At 35.9% G+C, this 18,539-nt stretch overlaps 1 protein-coding gene across 1 annotated transcript; it reads right to left on the bottom strand.

Annotated features, from left to right (window-relative positions):
• Positions 1 to 10,154: 10,154 nt before the first annotated feature.
• LOC144841309 (putative carbonic anhydrase 3) lies at positions 10,155 to 18,102 on the bottom strand. Its single transcript, XM_078697598.1, has 8 exons — positions 17,946 to 18,102; positions 13,625 to 13,645; positions 13,116 to 13,280; positions 12,426 to 12,571; positions 11,784 to 11,873; positions 11,438 to 11,504; positions 11,167 to 11,324; positions 10,155 to 10,742 (listed from the first exon to the last, which is right to left on the bottom strand). Exons 1-8 carry the CDS (start codon positions 18,007 to 18,009, stop codon positions 10,548 to 10,550), a joined length of 906 nt encoding a protein of 301 aa, XP_078553724.1. The 5' UTR covers positions 18,010 to 18,102; the 3' UTR covers positions 10,155 to 10,547.
• Between the last annotated feature and the right edge of the window lie 437 nt (positions 18,103 to 18,539).

Below are 18,539 nucleotides of genomic sequence, written 5' to 3'. Positions count from 1 at the left end.
AACGAATTTTAAAAATGATAATCGACTTTCGCCAGAAGACTATTTATTAAACAGAATACCATCACTGACAGAAGGGATTGTCGGATTACTGGAATGACCGTGCCAATTGTATGGTTTCATTAAAAAAGGACAAACAAAATATACCAAAGAATAGTTGCATTAGGCCTAAGTTTTATTCATTTTTAAATGTTATAGTGTACAAAAAGAATTTCTGATTTTATTTGACCAAATAAATGCTGTGAGAGCAGTTGACAAACGCATTATTTATTTTGAAATGTTATAGTGATTTATTTGACCAAATAAATGGTAGATCGGTAGCACCTCATAGTTGACCGCCAAATACAATACACAATAGACACGGATGAACGCGTTCGTTTCGTTACTGTTACGAAGTTCGAACGCATTCGATTCTGGAATGGCGATGGCGAGAAATTCACTTTTAACTTTATTATCAGTTTCTGAAAGAATTAAGCCTTGAAATTTGTAATATACCATTAATAATACATTCCAAACATGTGGCTGCTCTCTGGTGGTAGGATTTGTTGCTCTGGTAGGTATCTGGTGGTATCTGGTGGTGTTTAGTACCGCTTCTCGTCGTGGCTCGCGCCAATCTGTTTTAATTGACGCGCGTGTCGTAGGCTATAGGCCTACACAATCCGGTAAAAGAAAGCCGTTGATCGATATCTAGCTTTGAATAAAGCGCAAGCAATTGTTGGAGAATTTTTAATTTCAGTTCGTAGGTTATTCCATATTTTAGCGACTGCAACCGTTTGAACGACGAGTTCATCTTATAAGAGTATAGTAGGATATTGTTATATTTAGGCGTTCTACTCCACGTGTCAAGTGAGTATGAATATCGCCAATCAGCTCAATTTCGTTTAAAATGGACCTGAAATGGATTTTCGATTTTTTCATTTTAGAATGATGTTTTGGGGGTTATTGGGTGTTGCTAGAATGTATATTGTTACAAAATATAAATTCGCTCTTTTGGAGAAAGCCCCATTTGAAAATCAAAAAAATTCGCGGGTGACGTCACTTTGCGAATATATTCCTATCCCTCCAATGGACAATTTGCAGTTTTTTGGCTATAACTCTTGAAATCTATGGAGTATTTTCTAAAAAATATAATGAACACACATTAGTCAAGGACAGATCTCTTCTCTCTTCAAAAGTTTGCCATTACAGCTGTTGGATGATATAACCTCTTACCCATTAATAAAATCAAATTTGTTTGTAACAATTCGAGTCGCTCTCTTTTGATGACGCTTCAAAATATTCTTATTACTTTTGATGTATTTCCCCAGACTTATGGCATAATCGGAAAGTAAAGAATTCAGTTAATTATGCACAGCATTATTGCCTATTGTGTACCTGTACGTTTTCTACTACTGCAGGCCTACTTTCACATTTATGCTCTGATGAATGAAGGCTGGTTAGGACAGGAGGTGCCGCTAATAAGCGTAGTGATACAATCCGCAAAGGTCCTATATAGGCCCAAAACTAAAATAGACACGCCTCCGTACAATGCGCAAAGGGAGCACTTGGCCAGACTGTCTGCCTCCTCAATATTAATATTAGTTCGCCGTTTCAGAAATCCTGGATGATCCGTTCAGCTTGTCACCGGCCGAATCCCTTCGACCTCCAATTTGAGTTGCTGCATGGCCCAAACGGGAAAAGTTCCAAGAATTAATGCGAGCACACTGGATGCCCGCTCGTGAATTTTTTTATTTCTTTTTTTTTTTTCGTGTAGGGGCATCATTTTCGGGCCAACTAGACTAGTTGGAGGGGCCATTTTATCATGAATTTTATGTGTGAGAGTACCATTTCCGACAATCTATGGTAGTGTGTCATTTACCATAAATTGCTTTTTTTCTGAGCCCCCACCCTTAATTAAAAATCAAGGATATACCCCTGACCCCCCAGTTCAAAAATCGTTCCCGCGCCGCTGTACTAAGTTAAGATGATTTTATAAAATCAAAACGTTATAATAGTAATGCTGCTGCTGGACCTTATTTTGGCGCATTCTTTTTGTGGGAAATACAGGAAATGCGCGTCATTATTTGCGCGCCCGAAGATAGCACGCATTGCGCGTACATAGAAACATGTATCCCCGTGAAACAATTCACCACAACAAATAATCATACTTACGAATTCGCTTAGTTGAGAAGTACACGTACTTACAAACTTACGCTATTAAATTGCCTGTTTTCTTATTGTAAAGCACGGTTTGTCAACCAAACATTGGTAAGCGATACAAATAAGTTTTTTTTAAATCATCGGTAACCTTTTTTTTTTATCTTCAATTGCTGTAAAATCGGAATACGTAATATAGCCTAGTGAAAAGGTTCATCTAGGCCTAGATGTCTTGCTACAATTGTTATAGGCCTAGTAGTGGCCTAATGGGCTACTGTACGTAGTAGAAGTTTAGTTAGTACTCTGTTTCATGATGTCAGGCAATTTTTTGTTTAAATTAAATCGCACATTTATATTGTATTTTTGTTTGTACTTAGCACAGGTTAGCTTCAGTGGCAAGCTTGTGATAAGAACACGTCATAGGTTTATTGAACACTATAGAATAGTTATAATAGTACAGTTATTCAGCATCCCTATACACAACCGATTTTTTCTATAGGAAATGATCTTCCAGACTGACATATCTACAAAAACATCTACAACATTTTGTTGATTTTTCTTTTATTTTTTTAAAAGGCAATTCAATAAAATTGCAATGAATTTGAAGTCAAATAAATTTTACATTTTTTTTCCATCATTGAGATTTCAATTCATATATTATTTATTTAATTCTATCATATATGTTTTCAGCTTTCTTTTTGACCAAGGATGGGTAGAAAAAAGAAAAATAAAGTTCACCCTGACGCCAATAAGGCCGCTGGATCAAGGTAAGCCCAAAATGTAGCCCGCAGTCTGCTGACACAAGCCTCTCGATAATTTGGCAGTTTCTGTCTTTGAACACGTCATTCAACATCTACAGTACATGTCAAAATTATTCTACTGCAGTAACTATATATTTCACGAAGTAACAACTGATTTTAGTTTGCTTCAAAGTCTACGAGACAGTCACCACCACCCAATCACCTCAAAAGTGAACAAAGTGTAGATACTGCAGTAGCTGCAGTACAATCATTTTGGTTTAAAAAAACAAATACAATATTTTTTTTAAATAATGAAAATCTTTCATTGTGATTTTAATTCTAATAATATTTATTGTAGGGAGGATAATGCATCATTTGCAAGCCGCTTCACAACCTTTATCTTTGGAATGTGCATGCTGAGGCAAGCGCCAACAATTACTGACAGCTATGAGAAAGTTCAGAAAAAAGAACAAGGTTGTCAGACTTGCGATGTCCAGAATCAGCAGGAGGCTACCACAAAGAAAGACGCTTGGTGCCAATACTCTTGCGCAGATGGCAAGTCAATTCGAAATGCATCTGTTCAAACCCGAAAACGGAAAAAGTCGATTGTTATGAAAGATGCCTCGTGCCAATACTCCCAATCGGATCCCAAGATAATCTGCCATGCATCTGTTCAGACTGTGGAAAACCAGAAAAAGACGGTTATGAAAGATGCCTCATGCCAACCGGATCGCAAGACAGTGTGTCATGCATCAGTTCAGACTCTACCCAAAGAGTTAAAGAGTACATCAACGACAACTTCACCAATGAACAACGGATTATGCCAAGTCAATGATGCAAGTACCATGACCTCTATGTTGTGTCAATGTGGTGACGCACTCTTGCCTCCTGCCAAGAACCCAGGTGTAACTGCAGCAAAAGCTACATCATCTGTATCTAGCTGCTCTAGTAGATCCTCCATTCAACCAGATAGTGAATCTGAAAATGAAGAAGACATCAGTAAATACACAACTCTGATCCGAAAAGTTGCCCAGTGGAAAAAGGGGGTAAATTACAGACTGAAGGACCTAGAATCACGTCTATCATTTGACCTTCCGAATTTTAATGATACCATCAAACCTGTCTTATGCGGAGGTAAAGAAATAATTATTGGAAATGGAACATCTGGTTTAGTGAAACTAGCAGAGAAAATATCAGAAAGTGGTTCAGCAACGATGATTGCAGTGAAGTCCATCGATCCGACATCTGTCCTGGAGGAAAAACCAATGTTAATTTATGAAAAGAATTATTACATTAGGAAAGGTTTTATTGAGGCCAAAATACTGTCAAAATTATCAGATTGTGTACTCTTCCCAAAGATTTATGGCATACATCATGATCCAGATGAGCATATATTGGACATTTATATGGAACTCTTCAGCATAGGTGATTATCATAATACTTCACTTCAGGAGTACCTTCAAGAATGCAAAGGCATCAAGAATGAACATTCTCTACTACTATGGCTTCTCATTGCTTATGACATCACATCTGGAATCCAGGTCTTGCACATTAACGGATATCTGCACAACAACATTGCATCGCGCAACATTGTTTTGACAAATACGAAGGAACGACTGTGTGGAAGAATCGTCGACCTTGGTTCCGTATCACTTGCATCTACACAACAACCAAGACTTTACCAAGAAGACTTCAGTAAGGAGGAGGAACGAGAAAGATTTTCTACTATTTGGCCGGAAGTTGCTCCAGAATTCATAACTGGTGACTTGGTCGAGACAACGGCTACCGACATCTATGCTCTGGGAGTTTTGTTTAAAGAGCTCTATGACCACATTAATTTACCAGAACTTCTGATTTTGAGCCGCGATATGACAGCAGAGGATCCTAGCCAACGCCCATCCGTTGAAGATGTTTTAAATAAACTTCATAAGTATATTTGTACAGAGAAGGCAGCACTGGGATTTGGAGATGTCAAATTTGTTTAAAGCTCATTCAATAATTCCAATATTCACTGTTAAAAAATCAATCATCTCAGAAAATTGATTAATTTATTATATGGCAGTCACTAATAATTTGTATTCATCACCTGGAATAAAGTTGATTTTAAGGAAATAAATCCATAAATAATTTAATACTTTGCATATTTTCAGTTTTTCTTCACCATGCTTTTACTAAATTTCTCACAAACAAAACATTGCCTGAATTTTCTATCAACCTAATGGAATAAAATATGTCAACTAATGATTACTTATTACGCCAATGATAACTATGGCAATGTACTGCTGCATCCATCTTAGATCATTGACGAAGGCTAGGCCAGAAAGCTAGGCTATTCAAAAAGGCAGTGCTCTAAATTCGGACCCAGAGTAGAACATGACGAAAACTACAGTAACTGTACAGGGAGGGCAACTGACCTCCCAAAATAATAAATCAAGATGGGTGTCAAATATAGTATTTTGACCCCCAATATATAGCGATTGCTTTGCGCAACACTGTAGAGTCCACACCAACTCAGCGCCACCATGGTTGGGGTGAGTTGAGACGATTTTGAAAATATAACACCTCTAGATGGTCGGAAATGGCACTCTCACGTTATTATAAATGTATTAACAATTGATATTTTAAATATGTAAACTGAGGTACTAGCCTATTAAAGGGTGACATTTTCCCCATAGGCCTATTTTGAGTAAAAGAGTCACAACAGGGCGCTTCGCGCAAGTCACCGTTTGCACATGGCGGGAAAAGGTGCTTGTCCAGGGCCGTCGACAGGACTTGTGACGAAGTGAACTTTGTTAAATGACGCCCAGATGGCCTGAAATGGTACTCTTGCACATAAAATTCATGATAAATGGCACCTCTAATTTGCAGGAAAAGACACTCTCATATGTAGCATGCTACCAATGAGCAAAACGATCATACTTTTTCCCTCCAATAAACACACGTGACTAATTACAGGACGATATAACATTTTGTTGCCGATTTCATTCACTCAGTAGGCCTATTTAGTTCAATGCGAACGTACATCTAGGGGATCGGAATCCCCGAAAAAAGCGCAAAATGTAATGCTTATTCTAGCTCAATATTTATTTACATCAATTTGTTGAAGAAATTAAATATATAAATAGGTATTGATACAGTTGGGTGGGTGGCCTAGAAAAAAATCGGTTGCTATAATGTATACTACAGTACACAGTTACCTCAGTTAGTGATTAACATATCCTCTATGATGATGATTCTGTAGGTAAAACACGGCGTTCCATTTTTGACGTATATACACTTTTATTTATGCTTGCTGACTGCCAGCCAGGTAGGCCTACGGGCGGTTGTATGGCCGGCGGTGTCCTTTGTACGAATCGTTCGTGCCTCGAGTATGGGTACACGCGTCAATATCATGTTACATCCAGGGACCAAAATGCGTTTATTTTTTAGGTGAAAATAGGCAATTCATTTCGCAACTCTTAGAAATTTACAGACTGGATCCGCCACTGACTGATGATGCTGGTGGTCCAATACTTTTTAAGAAACCCAGTGCATCCTTCGTAAGAGCAAGATATTACCCTATACCTATATAATACTGGCCCATCGCTGTCGAAATAAGAAGTAGATCCGTGTAGCAAGAATATAAACATCTGTTTTTATTTACTAGTATAAGGATGTTAAAAAGCAGTGCTATTTTGGTCACATTAAGCGGCAAGATGGAATGGAGAAGAGAGTGTTGGAGGCTTATATTCCAGGGAAGAGAAGAAGAGGAAGACTAAGATGCAAATTGGAAAAGACTATAACAGATGTGTTTGGCTCTATGGAGCTAGCAAGTATGATGACAGAAGATGGTTCCAGAATACTGTTGGAGAAGCTTGCTTTGACGACGACGAGTAAGGAACTTTTACGAGAAATTGAAACTATGAAGGAGGGTGCACGGGGTCATTAAAAAAAATTGTTTATCGTTGTTTTACATCATGATACAATTACTCCCTTCTTTCTTTTAAGTTGTGGTCATCGGTCCTGCAGTCACCGGCAATGAAGACTGTATAATGCTGTATTTAATTTTAATGCTCTGTCTACACTATCAAATTATAGTTTGACAAACAGAAAGTGTGATGTGCCCAAATGACATTATCATGTCCATATATGGGCACATCACATTTTTTGTCACATAAAGTTTGGTGTAGGCAAGACTTAACTCGTGTATTGCCTTGTACGTTGTGCTTGTACTTTTTCTTGCATAACTTTTGTTGAAATTGATTTTGAAAAATGAATGAAAGAATATATAGGTTAAGTTCGCAAGTATTCTTTTATATTTAATAGTATGAATTGTTACAAATTCGTGTAAGATTAATATGAATTTCGATACTACTAACCTCATGAACTTTTAACAATTGAAATGTCAATTATTATCCATAAATAGGTAGGTTTGTATAGACATATCCTAGCTTTTGTTAAGTATTGTGTGCTTTTAAATTCACCATTACAAAAACGTGAGTTCAGTGAGTTTTATTGTCTACGCATGATAAACAAATAACCCAGGACTATCTTCAGCTATAGGCCAACCATCCATTCGTTATTGCTAGAAATTCTATTAGAAGTCATGGTCAAATATACTTATACAAATAATAATAAGCTCCCGAATGTATAAAATTTTCAAAACTTTGTATTATAAAAAAAACTGAATATTTCTGTTTCATAATCTGCAAACATTTTGTTTACTTTTTAAAACCTTTTTTGTCTTATCGTTTATATTTAGGCATGATTGGCCTGCTTGGCATGTTTGTTTATTTCTAATACTGATAGCCTGCCGATTGCATTTGTTGGTCTCCCATTACAAGGTTCCTTCATTACATACAAGAGTATTTAGCCTACGTTTATCATCAGTTAGGCCTAGCATAATAATTAGACCTACTTACGGTAAATTAGAATTAGAATTATAGAAAACTATTTTAGACGAGTTAGAATTATGTAGTTGGCGCAGCTCGCAAGTCAATCGGTCGCAGCGTTTAGAAGCATTAACCAAACTAAGATGTGGCTTCAAGAATTAAAACGCCCACTTCTTGAAAAAATTCGCTTCAGCCATAGAACCCAGCATGGGCTGACTGGGTAATAAACTTGAAACTGGGCATTGCCAGTGGCTTGCTCGATACCTGGTTTAAAACCATTAATAGTCTTAGCAGAAACAAACGATTCAGGTAAAGAATTCCACAGTATGCCTAATGTAGGGCTTAAAAATAAGTACCCAAAATAAAAATAGAAAAGATAAAATTTGTTCAAGGAAATGTTAATAGACCATTTTAGTTTTTATAGTTATTCACAAAAATAATAAAAAGTAATAAAGTATAAAATAAAATACAAAAATAAACAGTAAAATTTGACTTTTGCCCTCAGGTAAATTCCAATTCAATTCTCGACTTTACATTATTTTATTGAACAGTTATTTTGAACTTTTCAACTGGCGAATCATAGGCATAGCGTGACCATTTGACTAAGCTTTATTAAAATGGATCAATAAATTATTAATCGCCACTAATAAAAAGCATAGATGCGGAGCGAGTTTTAATTCTGTTTTATCAAATGTTAGGAGAATAGAAAACAAGTCTTTACAACCACAATTTAGCCTATGCCGTTTTCTGATGGATTGTTTAGGCCTAACAAATTGGAAGTTTCTAGCCTAGACTAGACCTACGATTGTATGGTCTTTTGATTGTAATGGGTGTGTGTGGAGTGTTGGTGAATATACTATAGGCCTAGGCCTATGGTGGATTTACCAAGCGACCACATATATTAATATTATGCATGTTTTCCATTACCTAATATTTTCGCGTGAATCGAATATTATGAGTCTTTATGTAGCCAAGAGTAAAAACTATAGTTCAGTGATGGTGGACTATTATTAACTTGCTCTGTCTTATATGATGTGGCATTGCGTTACGGTACATGAAATCGTTTTTCCACATGTATCATCTTGTAATTTTCACACCACAGCATTTGCCTCTACCGGGAAGCAGATCCAACGGGGTTTTTTTTTGCCAAGTCCAAAAGATCTACCCACAAATTCTTCCATTGTATTATGCGGATTTACACATCGGAAATATAAATGATTGTGTTGCTGGTCAGAGATCAGTGTTGATTGTGAACAAATTCCGACTCCTGAAGGCTAAAACTAAAAGGTTGAATTGAGGCCGCCGTGGATTCCTGAAACAAAAGCTTTTATTCTTTTTTTGGATTTAGATAGTTTATGTGGATTTTTGGTTTTTAACGATCGTAAAATAGAAAAATACTTTCTATTTTTATATCGCCGTCCATCTGCAGTCAACTTCCACAAATCTAATCTCATATTGGATTTAGCAAGATTAATAGACTTATTCCTTTGTGTAAGTTATATTCTGATGAGCCGACCAATATTGATAGTTTAATCTCTATAAACTAAAAAATATTTGACACAAAACTAGGATAAACTATTAAGACAAACATTTCGCCGTCAGTATGCATCTTCCACTAATCTAATCTTATATTGGATTCAGCAAGATTAGTAGTCTTAATCTAGTCCTATCTATAAACTCCAACTATTTAACATAAAACTAGGATAAACTATTGAGACAGACATTTCGCCGTCAATCTGCATCTTCCACTAATCTTATCTCATATTGGATTCAGCAAGATTAGTTTTAGATCTAGTCCTATAAACTCAAAAATATTTGACACAAAACTAAGAAGACAGACAGAGTATGCAATTTTAAGAGAAACCTTACTCCGATGGAGACTTCATCTCGGTTCTTTTGCTTTTTTTGACTCCAGTACGTGCCAGTATTACAGAGTTACGAAGATCAGAATTTATTATGATGCCAATAATCTTGTTTTTAACGAGAAGGACCCGTATGACATCTTAACTTCTGTAATGTTTAATAATGTCAAAGTTCTACAACATAAATTAATAATAATAATAATTTAATGTATTCCAATATTCGTCAGAAAGTTACACTCGAGTAACAAGCACGTCGACATAAAGAGCTATCATTCTAATTTGTTAACAGAAATTCGGCATTTATTTTGTTTTATTCGAAGCGGAATTCTCAAAATCGTTTTTAGAATACAGAGAGTATATATCTTCATCAGCAGTACACATGGGGTATTTCTTGAACACAGAATCTAGGTAAATTCAGGGACGGGTAGGCCTAAAAGTACGTAAAAAATAGAACATTTACATTTTTTTCTGCATAGTGGTTTTTTCCAGGCCCAACCAAATTCAATTTCCGATTGACTGATAAACAAAAAACACACAAAATATACATATACTGTACTTAGTTCAAAAAAATATTTATTTTAGAAAAACACAAAACCTATTTGAGGGCCACCGATACATCCAGGGAAAGCAGGCCGACGTCATGCGGATAGCACATGATTACAAGCTAAACATGCTTCCCTTCTATCAGCCTAAAATGTTAAAGTATAATTGTAAACAGGTAATTCAAGGGAATAATTAATTGCTTTGGATGATAAAAGAAACTTATATAAAATGGATTTTAAAAACTCAGCCCAGTACAGCTTTCTTGTAGAAAGATATAGCTCCAGTGCATGATTTTTGTTAAATAAACATTTCCCCTATCAAAAATATATTATTCGTAAATTGTGTAATCTGTGAATAAATTAATAAACGTTGTGACGTCGTTGCTGTTATGGCATTGTCTAAAAGGATGATAGACGCACGAAAACAGCCGCAACTATCAGTGTCATTACCGACATTGTAGACATGCTGGCGGCGCAAGGGTCGTCGGTGTAATATGACTTGTAGAGAACCCTGTCGAGACGTGGCTGTGGTGGACGCCAGTTGTCAGAGAGGGTATGTCCATCTTTATCGTCAAGAGCTCGAAATATTTCCATCTGTAAAGATGCAAATATATCTTGGTAAAAGACATTCCATTTGAAGCAATGTAATCAAGATAGAGATATGTCTGTATTTTCGATTTTCAAATAGATGTTCTGTTTATTACTGAAAGCAATGCTATGAAAAAGCTTGTCTGCTTGCTACATAAGCCACATTCGCATTAATTGTTACGTTTTCCATCATTTAACAAACGGATTTAGGTAACGTTTTCCGCATTCAGGTGAATATAACCTTAGTTAGACGTAAACACTTCACTAGCCTAGCTAAGCCCAGTGCTTTTTATAGTTGATGATTGTCATTTATTATTTTATTAGACATAGAAAATGTCTAAATAGAATAGGCTAGAATAGACGTTTTCTGCAATAGATGTTTACTTCTTCTTCGATAGTCCACGGAGATTCAAACGGTTAACAGACTTACCTGTTCTGATGAAAGTACAATGGATTTCTCAAAGACAGTCCATATTACAGCTTCGTTACACGAAGGCGTGGTTAGCGAGCCATCGTATCGGTAGAAGTGGTCGGTGGAATCGGGTAAAAGATGCGACAGGATAATTGTACTGTTGAGCGTAGATACTTCTGCAAAAATGAAAGTTAAATCCATCATTACCAATGGCAGCTACATTCTCCATTCACGCATAATAGGCTTCCGAACGTCATCTTTAAAATATGTAACGTTGCAAATAACTTACCGTTGTCTTCAAGCTGCTGAACGGCAGCCAATATCGGCACGAAATCCTCATTATCAACATCTCCTACCTGCCAATCAAACAAAAATGAATGACGTAATATTATTATGTCTCAGCGATAATTGGTGTAATCGGTGCATGCGTTGCAATTGCGGTGATCATTCGCGCCGTAAGGCTTGGTTCTCACTAGGATGAGGACGTAGGCCGCAACGCAAACGAATTGACCAACAAGCAACAGTTGGAATAAGCCTAGCTTTCGATTGGCCAATTCGCTTGCGTTGCGGCTTACGTCTTTACGTTGCGTGCTAGTGTGAACGAAGCCTTACCGAGCAAATGTATTTCAACTTACCTCAATATGAACGCCAAGAACGGCAAGACCAATCGGATCATTGACAGCATCAGCAAGTTCCATACCATCTTTCACGTGCACAATGTGCATCTATGTTTACAAAAATAATACTTCTTTATAACAATTTACTATGCGATTGGTTTTTTTAATTACTATTTTGCGGTCGGTCTATTGTAGAATATCGGAAAATCGTATAAATACGAGATCAGTAGCCTATAAGTATACACTATATTAAACTTTACCAAATGTGTGCAAACTTCAAGTTAGAAAACTACTTGTGTTGACTTATGGAAACTTGTTGTCCAGTGCACTTTGCCGAGGTTAGTCCACAGCTGACCTACACTAGAACTGGACAAACTCGGAGTTGCTCGAGTTTGCAAACAAACGTTTACTATAGTGTACAGGCTATATTTGCTAATTAGTAATAAGTCAGGAACTGTTCGGCAAGTAACCGTCAGATGATTTCGACATTGTTCATTAACGGTCGGTTTCAACTAGAGTATTTTCAATTTAGATGACAAATCCAAAACGTTAGTTAAGTTGTGTATAGGATTGTATTGTCGGGAAAGCAGGCTATACTACACGGGAGCCAACGGAAATCTCTTGTCTCTACCAAATCATCATAATCTTATCTGAACCCACCTCAGCCGGATAATGTTGTCCATCAACCGTGTGCTCAGAGCCTTGACTATCAACCGATCCCCAATGAAAGTGAATTTGAGCTGCATGGTACGCATCCGGTAGGCCACCGCCACTGATATTATAGTCGCCTTCAAAAGACAGTTGGACTACAGTAGGTTTTTAATAATAGAAACAAAAAGAAAAATAGTTCTTATTAGTAACTATATCCAGAACATGAAGATTATTCGGTTACTATTGCACAATTGAAAGACACCATTCCACCTAATAATTTCATTATTTCAAGAGGATTCAGTGTACACATAAGATTCTATGAATATAAAGTATCTTTACATACGTAAAACTTTCCTTCCATTACACTGTTTTAGTGAGCAGTCTAAGTGTCATTCAAACCTCCTTTAAGTGGTCGTGTACTTCAAGATGTACATGTAGGCCTAGTATGCACTCATTTACAGTTCTGTTTATCTTAAGGGTGGATTCCCCTTTTATGACTTAGCAAATCCGGAGTCGGCATCACGTTTTAGTTGATGTAAAGGGAGTGCTATATGGAGGGTCTTGACACATGATCAGGTTTCAAGAGCCTACCACTCTTTTAACAGGACAGGCACTCAATCTATTTACTACATTAGTCTCTCCTACCACACGTAAACCCCTTCTCCTCAGCCAGTTTTCACCACCCTTCTCGTGACTTACCTGTGTGACCATTATTAACTAAAGTTTGTGCAACAGATTCATCATCGTATCCAGCTATAACAAACTCGTCAAATGCTTTATACTCTGCTTCATCAGATTCGATATCAATGGGAGATTGCCGTGAGCCAGCACAGCTTTCCGGAAATAATGTCGGCCACTCATTAACTAACATTAAAAAAAATATATACTCCGATTAACCTACGTCAATACTGAATAAGATTGTAGTCCAATGGCCGGATGAAAAATCATGGAAGATAAAGTCGTTCGGGATACCATACATTGTGTGATCGAAAAACGCAACCCGGCGTTTTCTCCGGCGGCCATCGGACAGAATTTAAGCTCAATGGGAACTGATCGGGAAACTTTTTACTGACGAGGATGTACAGCTTTCTCGTTTACGCTCTGCACATGCCGTTTGTATTGCTATTTTTAGAGGGAATTGGTTGTGAAGATTGCATACAGTAATGTACCATTTTTTACTGTAAAAGTATATCAAGTAGAAGACTTACCGTTATCATATGTGTATACAGCTGTGAAATATTAAAGAGAAATGAAGAAAATTAAACAAATTTACATTTATTGTTATGTTTGTATTTTTTCTTTGGATAAACCATAAAAATATACTTATTTTTAATTTTTGCTACGTTTCCGCTACTAGCATCCTTGTTTACGCGAGAAAAGTCTGTCTACACTATATCAAACTAGTTTGACAAAACAATGTGAAAATGCATCAACACAAAGCTATGTCTACACTATATCAAACTAGTTTGACAAAATATTGAAAATACATTTTGATTTTGTCGCATTAAGTTTGATAGTGTAGACAGAGCTTTGTGTTGATGTATTTCACACACACAAACATAATTTATATATTATAAACAATATATTTGAAACCAGATGAATGTTTCGAGTATTTTATTGTCGTCAGTATAAAGAATACATATCTATCTGGACGAGGCGTACAGTCGTCAGGATCTAGAAGCCAACTTGTAGGCGTTGTTAATCACCGATATCAACCTTAATCATTTGCTTTAAAAATAAATATAAAGTAATTTAATCCGAGATTGTTATTGGATTTGAATGTATTGTACGTGTTTTTTTGTGACCGGGAAGTAATGAATTCAGTTAACCATAACCAGAGTGTACGTTTTTTCTTTTTTACTATTGTACTTTCACTTACGCTCTGTTGATGAAGCCTGGTTATTAGGAAAGGGTGCCGCTAACCGTAGTCATAAGGTTCAAGGCCCTCCTTGACCACTGATGATGCCGGTGGTCAAGGCCCTCCTTGACCACTGATGATGCCGGTGGTTCAATTTTTTTTTAAAGAACCTATTCGTAATAGCATAGACCTATTTATAGGTCCTTGGTAAGAGCAGGGGATTACATCGTTGTCATTGTGAATAAGAATTAGATCCGTAGTAAAGAATATAGCCTAAAAATCTATCTATTTTTATTTAAGTAATTGGAACTTGTACGAGAAATTGAAATAATGAGGGAGTGTAGAGGTCATTTTAAAATAGTTTATATTGTTTTATATCGTGTCAAAATACAATTATTCACTTCTTTCATCGGTCCAGCAGTCACCGACAGTAAACATTCCATAAATTGTACTGTATTTATTAACTCGTGCATTGCTTGTATCTTGTACTTCTTGTACTTTTTCTTGCATAATTGTTGTTGAACTTGAGTTTGACAATGAATTTGAGTTTGACAATGAATTTGAGTTTGACAATGAATGAAAGAATATAGGTTAAGTTCGGAATCAGTTTAATAATACCAATTGTTACGAAAAATGTTTCCCGAATTGGTGTAAGATTAATATGAATTTCGATGCTACTAAACTTATGAACTTTTAACAATTGAAATGTCAGTTATTATCCATAATTATAGGTATGTTTGTATAGACATATCCTAGCTTTTTGTTAAATATTGTGTGCTTTTAAATTCACCATTAAAAACAGATCAGTGAGTTTTATGGTCTACGCATGATGAAAAATAACCTGCCGTTATCCTACGCTAATCTCGAAAAGAAGCCCACTTGCTCAAAAATTGTATTTTTGTCACAAATATGGCAGGTAATGTCTAAAAAAACTAAAAGTAATCTCGCCCATCTCGAAAAGAAACTCATCTTCAAAAGAAGCCCACCCAAGAATACTAAATACTAAGAAGCTCATGGGCTTCTTTTCGAGGCTTTACGGTACGCCTATATAGTATCTTCCTTACAGTACCGTATATTAGGCCTACCATTCTTTCAGTTTTGATATCGTTATGACTTATAGAATAATAAGCTCTTTATCTTTATCAAAACGATATATAACTTTCATCATCAAATTATGCATATCTCAATTTCTGTTTCAAATTCTGCCAGTATAGCCTAAATAAAATATTCCATTTCATTTCACATTTTTACCGTCCGACTGTAAACAAAAGTTTTAACAAAGTGGCCAAACTTGGTCATCCTTTTCCATTTTTAAACTACTTTCTTTTAGCTATTTTTGCGAAACATTCATATAATTTCTTACCAGCTGTTTTAAAGGAGTCTTCGTCTTAATTCCTTTAAATTTGAGTTTAAAAACATATTCTATCGCAATTTGTTATAATGTAATGTATTTTGTATTTATTTTATATTGTGTTTAATTTAGTTAATAGATGTTTATATTTATCATTTTATAGATATCATCTGGCCTGCGTTATTGATAAACCAGTTAATTAACCAGTGGTCTCTTGCTAATTCTCAACTTCATTATCAACTAGAAAGCCACTAGTATCTTTACACTAGCAGGTCTGAAAATAACACTAAAGTGGTCCAGAATTGGGATCGTGGTCCAGATTCCCTCCAATGGAGTGGTCATTGATCACATATCTATCTGTATTTTCATTTTGGTAAAGATCTTGTAATTACTTTTTGAGTAATCCTGTTAACAAACAAAGACAAACAAACGCGATCGACTACATACTACCTTGGCGGAGGTAAATTAATCAGTATAGTATTAAAACACAATTTATCCTCACAACCTATTAGTCCTATATGATTAAAACCTTTGCTTTTTTTACTCCATGAAAAACAAATGAATTGAATAGAAGAAATATAGGTTTACTAAAATTAGCATAATACAATTGATGGTTGAAATCGGTGGAGACGTTTTGTTAATACCACAATGGGAATCAGATTACAAACATTACAGTGTTTAAAAAAAAGATCATTGAAACGTTATATCACTGTTCCGCCGGCCATGATACAAGAAAAGAGTATGGATTAATTGTTATTTATTCAGGTAAAATCTTAATCATGTAGATAAGGAATAATTGATCTTTCGCAATAATTGATCTTTCGCTTGACGATTTTTTTCTAATTCCTATTCCTATTGCATTTTTAGGTCTCCCAGTACACGCTTCATTACGTAGGCCTACAAATCTATTTAGCCTACTTTGTATAATCAGAGGCCTAGCATTAGAACTAATTATAGTAAATAAAATCATTTAACAAGGGTTAGAATTATGTAATGAATCTTTATAAACTCTTCTTTGTATGAACCCGGATGTACTTGATCTATCGTGGTTATTTGACAAAACCATAGGCCTAATAGTTTTGATTGATTTATTACATTTATTACAATTCAGTGGGAGGCTTAGGTTAATTTTTCAGCAGACAAGGTCTCGTCGGTGCAGACAGGGGTTATTTGTTATAGCCTATATTGTTATTTAAAATTGGTGACTCCTGAGGACGATCAAAGCATACTGATCGAAACGTCGAGAAACTCAACAGTTCTTTTCAGAACTAATATACGTGGTGTACCGCAAAATTTATATCACAAAAGGTGAAAGTACATCATAATTCATTATTCAACGTTTAACGAACTGCCTGCTAATTTTGTTGCGGTTGACTTAATGAACATGTGGAGTCTGGTCCTACTTATTTTAACATGAAATCCCCAACGACTGTATTTTCATGATCGGCCTACCTACTCAGACACTGAATTTGATGGAGATACCGTACCGTACCAAATGTTATTCACCTCCCTCGAATTTTTAAGCCGCAGTTTTTTTGGTCGAACGACGCGCATAAGTGTAAAAAATCCGAAGAAATTATCATTTTTTTCATCGAGAAATTGCCAAGCTTTCGTGATCATCAAGGTAAACCGCCTTGACATGACATGATCGTGTTGCTTATAGCTATAATTCCTCACGAAGAACAAATTTAAAATGTTTGGCTTATATTCTGTTAATTTAATAATGATGTACTCATTTACGGTTCATTTTAAATAATACTTTGTCCTTTCGCCTACATACGCTCTTTGGAATGCGTAACTCTAATCGGATTTGATTTACTTTTAGTATTATTAAGTAATCTTTCTGTTGATCCGTAATAGACCTAAAATATAGAGTTATATAGCTCACTTGCCAGCCCACCATAGCCTAACTCAGACGGCATCGACGACGACATGTCTGACTCGTCTGTCAAACCACCAGTCCCACTACACCTGCACAATCATATTTGCATAACAACGCATGGCATACCAAGCTGTGTCGTACAATGAGATATAAATTCTCTAAACGAAGGGATTTATCAAATATCAGTCCCCAACCCCATACAACAACAAACGAAAACCAAATATTTGTTTTAAATATTTATCATGTTTATACTGTATTGGACGGTTAGCCCGGCCGGCCACATACGCCAGTTGCCACATAACGCCCGACGCGTCGGGGTAGTTTTTAGATCATCGGGAGAACTTCAAACAAGTTTAATTTTCTCCCGACGAGACGGTTAGTCGGGCTTCGTCGTACGACGCTGTCCGAGTTGACAAAATACATTTAAAAAATACTCACAACTGCCGGCAAACACACTGTTGAAAAGAAGGCACACAATGACTAAATTTAAATACAGCTTCATTTTATCTGTAGGTGTTTGCAAGTTTCCTTCTTAGAGCGTACAGAGAGCCGTTCTGATTCTACCACTGTATTCAATGAAGGAATGATTGTGGCGAACGATGTGCTTATATATGCAAATTGAAAACGTATTAAAAATCGCTGATTGGTTTATAGTTGTGTCTTATCTCGTTCCTTATTTGTAATGGGAACGCTGATGTAACAATAGAACCATTCAAAGCCTTATATTATGGTATGGCGGATTACTATACAATGATACAAAATTCAAGGACATTTTTTAAATCTCTATGACATGTAGATCAGTAAAAAAAATAATTTGTTTATTGATCGCATTCGTAAAGGTTACTCAAGGTAAAATGTTTACCTTTAATTTAAAAGATAAAAAATGGTCACATTACTGTAATTTGGTTTATAAGTTACGTATATCCAGTAAGTAACTTACTTTAGTATTTATTATTGTTATAAATCAATCTAAGAACGAGATATAAAAGCTTATTTGAACTCTGAAGCATTGTGGTACAGGAAAAAACAAGA

The sequence above is a fragment of the Antedon bifida genome, chromosome 4 (assembly GCF_963402885.1).
Source record: "Antedon bifida chromosome 4, ecAntBifi1.1, whole genome shotgun sequence".
Classification (NCBI taxonomy): Eukaryota; Metazoa; Echinodermata; class Crinoidea; order Comatulida; family Antedonidae; genus Antedon; species Antedon bifida.
This window is presented reverse-complemented; position numbering and strand designations above follow the sequence as displayed.

Bases quoted from the DNA above. Each gene is read 5' to 3' on its own strand.
- LOC144841309 (XM_078697598.1), bottom strand. From the start codon at position 18,009: ATGAAGCTGTATTTAAATTTAGTCATTGTGTGCCTTCTTTTCAACAGT. The intron at 13,646-17,945 runs GTGAGTATTTTT...AATATTTCACAG, and splicing joins CAGTGTGTTTGCCGGCAGTT to CTGTATACACATATGATAAC. The intron at 12,572-13,115 runs GTAAGTCACGAG...AACCTACTGTAG, and splicing joins AGTTAATAATGGTCACACAG to TCCAACTGTCTTTTGAAGGC.